General features: G+C 28.6%; 1 protein-coding gene across 12 annotated transcripts in view; it reads right to left on the bottom strand.

Moving 5' to 3' along the window:
- Positions 1-431: 431 nt before the first annotated feature.
- The window catches only part of LOC126745199 (zinc finger protein 574-like), a 250,094-nt gene continuing 238,277 nt past the window's right edge, over positions 432-12,248 (bottom strand). For all 12 annotated transcript variants that reach the window (XM_050452937.1, XM_050452940.1, XM_050452931.1 and 9 more), the window contains one exon: positions 432-11,727. In XM_050452937.1, coding sequence (XP_050308894.1) covers positions 11,496-11,727 — 232 coding nt within the window. In that variant the 3' untranslated portion in view covers positions 432-11,495. The remainder of the gene's footprint in view (positions 11,728-12,248) is intronic.

Here is a 12,248-nt window from a genome sequence, read left to right as displayed (position 1 = left end):
ATTTTTCTTTCTATTAATTTAATAGAATGAACTAAATCTTCTAACTATATCAGTAACTATACATTTGCAAATATAGTTGTTTTGTTTTTAAAATATTTATTTTTTTCTCATTACTTACGTAGATAATACGCATTTTTTGCAAATTTATTACTTTTTAGGTAATTATTCTTTGCTTTCTTAGAGGCAAAGATTATAGTTTATAAAACTTTTTTTTTATAAAAAATAACTGCCTTGGTAATATTCACTTCTAACAATATAAGCGCTACTGAGCACTACTGACTTTGTTAAAAAATATAAACAAATATAAATAAATACTTATAATTAATGTTGTAATCAAAACTAAATTTCTACATAAAAAAATGCTAAACAAAATCATTTCAGTCCTAGGACTATCAATTCCGAAAGTGCAAAATAAAATAAAAAGCTCCATGCAGAATAAATATTAATATATTTTCTACAAAAACCTGTCACATGAATATTATAAGTGATTTTAAATCAACATTTTCAATACTTGTTCGTCTTAATAAAAACATTAACTGTAGGTAAAACTATATTAACGAATATAACTAACCTTATCACCTGATCATGTTTTCTATTTACATTCCGATACACAAAAATATACTTAACAACTATTCACACATAGTAGGAACATTTATCTTTAGACTAATAATATTATTAATAATGTCTTATTTACAACAATATTGTAGCAAAAACACGACGCTTTTTATAATCATTTTATTTTAATATATTTGTGGAAGGAATTGTGCTTGCTTTGGGACGTTCTTGTATTGCTAGAATGGTGAAATATACATTTTATTTGTTTAATTTTGATTTATAACACATACGGTAATGTATTTGTTGAATAATATTAATAAACCTATTCTTGCTTTTAGTTAATATTTACTACTTTAACAAATTAAATATGGAATATCTTAATGCCGAATAAATAAATTTGATCTTACTTAATATTTCTAGGAAGTTTGGTCCCTCTTAACTTTTTAATGTGAGAAGATATATTTTTGCCTACATGTAAATTTAAAAAAATAAAGTTGTTTCCATAGCCCTAGTTGTATGGGTAGCCGGTTAGTCGTATAGTATCATTCTTTATATTTCCCACCCTTCTTAAGTTTTTTGGACCATCCTATATAAAAAATGGTAAATGTAAAAGCTGTAGGGCTTGAAATGTTGTTCTTGCCAATTATAGTGTAAGGTATGCAGGATGATGCAAAAAGAATTAAAAAAAAAACAAAAGAAACATTTCTTAAGTGGGACACTTTTTTTTTAACGAGAGGCCTTTTTATTCTTCTTCTATAAATACGAACTTCATCTTTGTAATTATTCTCTTTATGCATTATACAGATTAAGAGAAATGTGAAATATTACAGCTCAGAGGAATAATGGACGATTATATCGAAACAGTTCCAGAAAAACTTTCTTTAACGCAAAAAGGAATTCAGGTTTAGAAGATATCTTCAAAGGGAAATAGAAATACGAATAGGCGTAGATAATAAAAACGAAGAATTAGATACTTTGTTATTTTTATAGGGTGATTTTTATGCTTTTTAAAGATTAGAAGCCGCTCATAAATATGATCGAATGGTATTTTATGCTAAAATGCTGCGCAGAAACAGACCGGATATTTTTTATTTAATAAAATATTGTTGACCGATGGTGCACTTTACAACTGCGGGTGTATTTAGTAAAAAAATACACATTTTGGGCTACACTAAACCCTCTCGAATTCTGCGAAATAAAATTTTAGGAGGTCTTCAGGCACAACAGGCATGAAATAGGGATAGGTAGGCGATGAACAAAAAACTGTCCCCCAAATAGTCTAGAAACTTTACCTTTAAATTCATTTTTGTGGAGGTTATATTATTATCTAGAGCTAAAATTTTAAATTCTATAAACCGGCCTAACCAGGAAAATTTACACTATATTACTAATGTACCACTAGTAGTAATGCAAATTAAAAATAAGAAAGATAATATCAAATTTGTTTAAACAATATCAAATTTGTTCAAATTGATCAAAATGGTGAGAATATTCAGCAGTTATGAAATTTCACTATTTTAGTTGTATATTAGTTACGAGCTCATATGTTTAATAAATTGCATTCTAATCATTGCATTAATTTATGTTTTTTATGTTTATGTTTTTCTTTATTTCTCTTACAACACCCTGTATACATAACCCTATATTTTGCAAAAATTACATGTCAAATCTTACAACTTTTACATTGGCGTGAATGATATACGAGGGCGTGAGAAGTTAATATAAGAAGTGACCCGGTACAGTAGACCAAGCTGCAAAAGCTCGTATAAATAAATAATAAGAAAAAAAAATATATTAGGTCAATATTTTGGTTATTGTTGGATCATAGTTTATTTACTTATAATTCAATTTCTCGCTATCGAATAATTAAGTAATATTTTGTTAATTGAAATTAAAATAATATTAAAAAATTAAAAGCTTTCTTACTTATTGTGTTTAAATGATTTTTTGTAGAAACACAAAAAAAATACGAAACTTCTTAAATACGTATTTACTATGAATAAAAATTAATCTGAAAAAAAGCAGCGGTAGTTAGAAATGACTAAAGGGTATAAATGAGTTTTTGAAAAACCTTGTATAAAAAGTTAGAAAATATAACGATACTTAAAAAACAACCAAAAATAAATGGGTCTATATTTGCTAATTCCAGGAACAACATTAAAATTTATCAATGAGAACTGTGCTGAATACCATTGCAACCATGCGGCTTTACTAAAATTAGCATTAATAATAAAAAGCGGAGAGTAAAAGATATTGTTGAAGTTAGAAATTTGACAATTTTTAAACTATAATTGTAGGACAGTATTTTTAAGAAAATAAAGAACGAATTTCAAAAGGAATTTGTTTATTGTTAACGAATAGTTTATATTTTGAGCAATATTTAGAGTAACTGCCCTAACATTTGTAACAAGGTGAATTTAGGTTGCAATTATTAATTATTTCTCATTGATAGTGGTATATACAATTTATTTTTTAATTATAAACGTCTATACACTTTTAAAAACCCAAGTGTTTAATAGTATTTAATAGAAACAGCACAATAAACCTAAAATAAAGGCCGTACTTAGTATTTGTACCTAAAAATTACAAGTTATTAATTATTACCGATCTTACCGAAGTATCTTGCCCCATTTAGAAGTTAAGAGGAGAGAAGGAATATTCATGACCGCACTGTATTTAATCTACTATAAGATGTATCTTAAATATTATATTAAAGTTTAAATACTTTTATAGCAGTAAAATATAGTTTAGCACAACAATAGTACTTTTTTGTTATATTGTTGGATGTAGGAAACGCAAAGTTAAATCAATAGATTAAGAATTTAAAATATTTTTACATACAAACATTATGTTCTGTTAAATCTAATATTAACTAAATAATTCATACATATTTTTTTACTAAATTTATCTGCATTTTTTCTCAATAATAATAAGAACTTGTTCAAGTTTTGTTACATTACTAAAAATACAATTTTTGTGCCATATATATTACAAACATTTTTACAAAGGTAAAAAATAATGCCATTAAATGTATGTTCACCACAATTAAAACTTATGATCAAGGCACCCTTGTGTACAGAAAAATAAACTTTCTGTTTAAACATAAACAATAAAATTTGTCCCAATGCGTTGACTGTATAAAAAATTATTCCTATGAACATTACTTAATAATAGGTATATTAATATGGGAATAATATTAAAAAATAGTAAATGTTTAACATCCATTGTGATCTATTTATTTAATGAGGTATATTACGATTGTTCTCCACAACCAAAGTATTTAAATATTATATAATATTCTATTGTATTGTTAATAAACGGTACATATATGTCTAAAAAAATATGAAATATGTATCTCTCTGTGGCGACAGAAAAAGTTTATCTCGATGTTAAACATTTAAGTTAAGACTATTTATTATATACATAGTTTTACTTAATACTAAGCTATATCAGAAAAAAAAACTTTTAAAAAGTACCTTACGTTTATTTCCATTCGAGATAATTTTTTTTTTGATATAGCGAATAAAATTTGAACAGCTACGCCAATATAATATCCAGTAAGTATTCTGAAACTTGAGGTACATCGATTTGGCACAGGACATAATAATTAATATAAATTATTAATAAATAGCTATCAATATAATATTTGTAGTTTTATTTATATCATTCGATGTATAAATCGTGATCTATAGTAAAATCGACTCGATGTTTTCGCACAAACAATAAACTCTTACTATGTGTTATGAAAATTGCAACATTATTGTAAATAAAAATAGCGTTAATTATAAATACCATTTTACAAAGAAACTAAGGATGTAGGTTTCTTTATTAAAATATCTTTATTGAAGTTTCTAGTGTATAATAGAAGTATAAGCAAGAGTACATCTCAACGAAATGGGGGGAAACTGGTAATTTTTTATATGCTGGACAAATAGCTGGTAATTAAAATGTTCATTATGTACCAGTCTGGTGGGTTTTATTATCTAGTAGGCCAATAAAAATCCTATACCGAATAATCGCATCCATGGATCCAAGTTCGAGTCCAAATAAACAAATCTTTTGGTCTTGGACCTTGCTATACAATTTAAGGCCATGCAGACTGAATGAAGCTATATATTAACTGCGACAGTCGATCACAAAGGCTTCGTAACTTATATGACTGGCTGCAGGCAGAGAGGAAGGACTATATATTAAACGCCTGCATTAATGTGATAAGAAGGACTATCTGATACACAGACGGTCTCAGAATTAATTACATTGTTGATGCAGCCTTCTAAATTGGGCCCCTATATACTACTATGGGGGATCCATTTACTGGAAAAGAATGCTACTGTCTTTTAAGCTTATGTGTTCGCTGTATTTAAACGCGCACAGGAAATATTAAATTGTGAATACCGAAACTGAGTTTTCAATGTGATAATATAGTAAAGCCACCACTAAGGCTATTAAGACCAAAACGGAGAGCTCCAAGCTTCTACTCTAATGTATATATCGATCCTGCGTGGACCTGAATTAAATAACCACTCCGGTAATTCTGGTAACAAAGAAGGAAACTCCTATGCTAGATCGGCAATTTCATTGGACACTGATTTGCAATATCCTACGGATTGCTGAAAATCCGGAGAATGGTTGATAATGAAAGAAGAAAAAAACTGCAGACCATGTCATGGAGAACCCAGCATACGCGCGCTCTGTTCAAATATTTGATGGGGAGGATCACGAGAGCTATATGCATAACAGCATCCTTGGTTTTCTACTGTTAACCCTTTAATGATCTACTTATTTTTGTTTGATAAATAACTTTAGTGACAAACATTATTAAAATTCAAAACTCATTCTTTGTGTAAATTTTAGTGTTGATTAGAAAATATATAAGAGAGATGGATAAATCTTTATCTAAAGTTGTAATTTTGTCAAATTTTATTTAAGAGGTTTGGATGTTTGTGGAAGTCGAATATAAAAACAATAAAATAAAAAATCGAAGATCATATTAAAGAAACCGAAGTAATGATAATTTGTGAAACGCGAATTATCAGATCTTAAGTTTAAATATGTCTTATAACGAAAAATTTCGAGATTTTTAATATATAAAGTGCTATCAATTTTGACATCAGACTGTAGTTTATGCAAGTTAAAAATTGCCTACATAAACTTACATGCTATTCTGGCTAATTACATCACGTTCAATATTTCACTAGTAGTAAAATAAGTTAGATAGAGTACTCATATATAGTCTTACTATCCATTATCTTTACTAATACTACTGGAGCAGTACGAAAATTCATTGCTCTTTCGAATACCTAACTCTATTTTTTTATTTATTATTATTACGCATATAAAATATATGTTTTCTTTTAATTCCTATATAAGTAAGACAAAAATTCTTCGATTATTTTTTTTTTACTTATATAGGGACAATTCCTAAAATGAACTTCACAGAATCAAAATGATCAACATCTTAAATCAAATGATAATTATAATTGTTAACCATAATTTAATTATCTAATAAATTAAATATGAAATAGAACACTTATCCTCATAGTTTTTATAATTTTTTAGTATAAGTAAGCTGATCTGTAAATTTTTAATTTTCACATTTTTTCATTTATAAAAGTAAGGTAAAAAAGACTCAAAAGGTGCAATATAAAATGTTTAAATTCTTTTTTGGGAATTTTTCACTTTGACAATAAAACATATGAAAAATAAAATTATAAAACTTTATAAAACTTATTAAACTAATTTAAATGTTGCAATTTTTAAAACACGCTCAATTTGAGACTAAACTAATTAAAATTCAGACACTCGAAGCAGCAATAAAAATACATCATTACAATACAATCATTGACTAGAGGAACTGTGTCAATGCCACTTAGTATTGCTTAAGTTTTGGTAACTCACTATCTATTGTTTAATATGTTTATTAAAAAGTAAATAAAAATCTGTTATGGTATATCACAAAACCTAAAGTTTATTCACAGCCAAATAAACAATGAACTGGATGCGTTATTTTATTTAGGCTGGGATTTAAGGACGGCCGGTACTCAATTATATTCGGACTAATTTTAAAAGTAACACTCGCAAGATCTTGTTTTAAATTAATAATTAAATTCATTAACTAATAATGTCTTTTTCAAATAGTGCATAAATAAATTGTTTAATAGCTCTTATTAGGTACAACTATTTCTTAAAACATATGAACTATAAAACATAACCCTGGCCTTTCAAAAAATACTTTTAAAATTACCAAAATGTTTGATTGTTATAGCAAAACATTTTGATAAGTAAAAAAATATTTTATTTCAATTTATTTAGGATTTTAAAAGTTTTTATATTAACCTAAATTCAGATTTATTGACTTTAATTAATGTGGATTTAATTATAGGTATATAGGAATGGACGTAGTAATATTAGACTTCATAATAATCTTGCGTGTGTTGGGTCTGTAAAGTCGAATGTGGTTCAGATATTAAAAATTTTATTATATGACCTAACCAGCAAACAAATCTAAGAAAAATGTATATAAAATTTAAAGTCATTATTACATTTATTTGTTTATTCATAATTGGTTTTCTTTAAAAATTTCTAAAACTTGTTTTGGCTTATTTACATTATATGAATTTTGTTGGTTATTGTAAATAAAACTCAAAAAATAAATAATTTTTGCTCGTAAAATTTTATATCATTAATGTTAATTCTAAATATTCTTGTTACTTAAATTAATATTTTCTTTTAATTAAAAAAAAATGCAGCCTAATTATTTACAACAGTGATTATTTTTACTATATTGCCTTAAATGCGAGATATAAATTTACTTAAATTTAAGGATAATAATTATTCTTAAAAAAAAATTGGTATTCGGCCGTTTTTCCCTATGTTTCTATATTAATCTGTTATTTAATTTTTAATGCTTGAAAAAACATGTTGCAAAATGATCACTATATGGCAATAATTTTGGCAGTCTCTTGTGCAATTATAAAATCAAAAGCGTTGTTTAAAATGCAACTTTCCAGCAATAATATTAAAAAACCGATAATGAAAAAAACTAGAATTTAAAGAAACCTAATAAATATTTAATTTAATATACGTAACACAGACGTGAAATCAAAATGAAACATCAATCTATTTAAAATTAATTTATAACTTTTCAATGTAGCGATATTTACATATTTAAAAAAGTTTCATATGAAAAATATTAAGAAAACTAACTCAATAGTAAGACGGTACTCAAAGTTGATTCCGGTGTATTATTGCTGCTTGCCGAACCACCCAGAAAATCTCAAAAATATAGAAACTTAAAAGAATATGTTTAGAAAAAATCGCAGAGATTCGGCTCTTGCATACACTGGAAGACACAACATTGGTTTTTGCCAAGACCGCTCCTACGGATATAAGTAGAAACAGGAAAAAATAATTATAATTTTATGATTTATGTTATTTTTTAAAGATATAACATATGCCGTAAATCTTGTAACCTAAAATTTGCTCAAAATTAACTTTATAATGATATGAGAAAGGATCTGACTATTTTATATTTTTCCATTCACATTCATATGATGAGCAGTCAGCGCTTTTAACAAAATGAAACCAAAAAAAGGAGAACTGGAAAAACACAGATGCTACTTCGTTAAAGTTGTGTCCATTCATGTACTTTATAAATGACAAAAAAAGTATGCAAAACTACGTTACTCGACGTTTTCAAAATCACTTATAGACAAATTCAAATTTTATAAGACAAACTCAGTGTTCATATTACTATAGGTCAAAGAAGCAAGCATCATCAGACTAAAGGCTATTCTACACGAGAGTAGGAACTGAGTTATGAAACATATCACCAAATTTCCAAAGCAAGAGTCAAACTATTGTCGACGTAAAGTACAGAAAGAATATTTAAATCCTAATCTAAATTTGTCAAAAATGTATCGATGTTTCCAAACTGAAAATCGTAATGTTGCTGTGACTAAAACGCTTTATAATACAGTTTTGAAGCAAATGAATTTACGTGTTGGTGCTCCTAGATCTATGTACGTATCTGATCTATTAGTAAAATATGCAATAAATTGTAAATATAACTAAGTTCTGTAAATCAGTGAGTGATAAAAACAGCAGAAAAGTGACTTACATCAAAGTAAAACCTCTTTGGAATATCAATAAATTCAGGCGTATATAGTTAAATCTTAAGCAAATAGCTCAACTACTTTTATCCTTTGTGTTAATTATTCATTTAGACATTATTCCTAATCAGATCAATTCTAACAAAGATAAATTAGATATAACTTTATTATTCAAAATACGGGAATTAAGGTATAAAAGCGGTAATAGAATTATGATACAAGTGCATCGCAGGAAGAGGCTCTCAAGAAATATCATCTTGTACGATCAAGTGCCTTCCAATATAAATACAGGGTCCGGCAAAATGATCTTCTACATTTTGCGCCGCTACTGAGCCCTAATCACTAAAGAGGGAGCCAGCTTAGCGTAGTCGGTTGGCTGCGCGCGCCTTGCCATTTCTGTTGTTGCCATGAACTGGACGGAACATCACGGTTATCGAAATATTTTTCAAAAGTAACGAATCTGTGATACAACACAAAGAAATTTTCGTACTCACTTCGCACTTGGTAGACATGATCCAGTTCCAGATCGCAAAACAATACTGTTGTGGGTTTCAAATTTTAGAGCTACAGGTTCAGCCTTAAAAAGAAAATCAACTGGTAGACCGAGAAGTGTTCGGACACCTGAAAACATTGCAGCTGTAAGAGAAGCAGTTGAACGATCTCCTAGACGTTCAGCTGTTAAACATGCCTCTGCTTTGCGTTTGTCAGATCGTTCTGTGAGAAGAATTCTGCACACCGATCTGAAGTTCCACCCATACAAAATGATGATCGTGTAAGAACTTAGTGAACGGGACTGGGAAACTCGCCGAGAATGTTCCAATGATATTCTTCAAAACGTCCCACAAAATGCGCATTTAATAACGAGTAACGAGGCTTATTTCCATTTGTCTGGCTGTGTGAACAAGCAGAATTTTCGCTACTGGGCACCAGAAAATCCGCGGCAGCTCTATGAAAAACCACTTCACAGCCAACGTGTTACCGTTTGGTGTGCTGTTGGTTCTTTTGGTGTTTCGGGTCCCTATTTTTTTGAAGAAGGAGGGGTAACGGTTACCGTAACTGCTGATATGTCGAGATGCTACGTAATATTTTGGAACCAAAACTTAGGGAACTTGAACATCCGGATACATACAGCTCATATGGCAAGAAGGACAATGGACCTGTTAAGGGAAATGTTTCCAGGACGCGTAATCTCGTTACGTGGAGACGTTGTTACCTGCGTGTTCACCCGATCTTGCCCCATGCGACTTTTTCCTTTGGGGCTACCTGAAAGAGAAGTTTTTTCAACATCATCCCCGAACCATTGACGAATTGAAAGCAGCAATACGCCAAGAAATTACAGGAATATCGCCTCAAATTACTGCTCGAGTAATGAAAACTTTCAAAAATCAGCTTCGAATGTGTGTCAAAAGAAATGGTCGCCACTTGGACTCACTGTAATTTTCAAAGCACTTACATTGGCGTTTTTACTAAAAATCAAAATGTGGGAGATCATTTTGCCGCACCCTGTACTATAAAAAATTAATAGATTGAGTTATTAGTTTGATCCGATCATTGCATATGACAAAATAACAACTGGCGGATATTAAACATCTACTGCTATCTTACAAAATATGGAAATGTCACTGAGATTAATCAAAAGTTTCACTTCTTCGGTTAAAGCTTTTTGCCTTGTGAGATTTTACCATAATACTACACTTTGATTGAAAATATTATTGCTGACGCTAAAATACATGAACCTTTTAATATTATAGGAATGAGCCAAAATGACTTTAAGAACCCAACCTCCATATTGAAGAACACTTGAAAAAAATAGAAGTTACTCGAAATTACAAGTGATAAATTACCTCTGGATACAATAGGTCCTTAATGATCACTATTTACGGTCGGGCCAGTCATAACGTCATAAAACTCTGGGAGTTATTCAAGATTTTCAAAGAAAATGTTTTAGATTCCCACTAAAACAAACTCTGTAGATTTACAACTAGTGTACAATGCACTATAGTCAATGTTGTAAATATGAAGACTTTTATAGATCACTACGAATTTGATACTGACTTCTGTTCATTCTATATTATAGTTTTCTGTTCCTTTATTTCAAAAATGCCTACTCATAGAGTTAGAATAACAAGTAATAATTTTTCTTCATAATTTTTTTTTCAAAAAACGATTTGTCTTTTTATATGAGAAATAAGAAAATACCTTTGTTAGAATTACTAAAACCGGTTAAAAGAAAAGAAATACTAAAAACAAGAAATACTAAATAAAAACAAAACTAAAAACGACAAAAAAAAGTAATTAAAAAAATTGTTTTCTTATAAAACTATTTTCATTTTGTAAAAATCCTTTAATCTTTTTTATTAATAAGAATTATGATCACTCTTATTAATAAACACATATTTATAAAGTGTAAAGCGAATATTTTACTCACGGTGGTAAAAAAATTGTTTTCAGCTCGTAAAAATTAAAGCTTAAAAATATAATGAGCTTGGCATACCTAACATCAACAGATTTAGAAACTCAGCTCATAATATAAATTTAAAAGTAAATGAACGAGTTTGTTAAAGTTTTTAAAAATTATTGACTAAATTAAAAAACCTTATACCTTATAAGTCATCTGCAATTTTGCTCTGGTTTTAGAGAAAGTACCGATGTTCAATTAAATCATAATATCTGGACCACACTAGACTATTTACATCTATTAATGTGATATTTAAATAACTAAACAAACACGTTAGCGGCTTCAAGTCTAATTTAACATTTATGTTTAAAAACTTATGAAATTAACTTTCTGTAAAAACTAAAAAACGTAAAGAATTTAGGGGTTACGCATTAACGTGGCGTATTTATGTGCGTTGTCAAATGTTTTGACAGATAGTCGGCACGTGCAAAACATTTTCCGCACATATCGCAGTGGTAGGGTCGTTCACCAGTATGGATGCGAAGATGCCTCGTCAGGTCGCTTTTTCCTCCAAATGCTCGGCCACAGAAGAGACACACGAACGGACGTTCGCCCGTATGCTTTCGGACATGCAGTTTTAAGTTTTCTTTTGATCTCACACATCTACAAAAAAAATATTATTATTTTCATAATAATATTATGGAATATATCAATATCACACAATGGTTTTTTAATATTACAAGTAATAATTTAATACATTTAATATTATAACAAATCATATTTTTTATTTTGCATCATCTTAAATGCATCTTTTATCTTTATTAAAATTAGTAGCAATTACAAAATGTTAATTAAGATAAATTTGGGTGACTTTAGGAAATGTTGCATACACGCTTTTACATATTGCTATAAAAATATAAATACGTTACATTAATTTTCATGTTTTATGTACTGTTTTCCTTTTATTCTATAGTTTAAGTAAATTAGTTAAGTTTCTTTAGAGTCCTATTTTGTCCTGAATTCAGGTTAATTAGATTATTTTATTACAAATAATCTAGGGATTTTCAAGATTTTATATATTTGCTTTGACTGTGAGTATTCTCTTGAAATTATTAGTCTTTATTGGCAAAACAATGTAGAAGCTCCTAATTATTTTCAGAATGTTTTAGGGGTCTTGGACCCCT

The sequence above is a fragment of the Anthonomus grandis genome, chromosome 15, assembly GCF_022605725.1.
Source record: "Anthonomus grandis grandis chromosome 15, icAntGran1.3, whole genome shotgun sequence".
In the NCBI taxonomy this organism is placed as follows: domain Eukaryota; kingdom Metazoa; phylum Arthropoda; class Insecta; order Coleoptera; family Curculionidae; genus Anthonomus; species Anthonomus grandis.
Note: the sequence above shows the minus strand (reverse complement) of the source record. Positions and strands in the feature narration are given on the sequence as shown.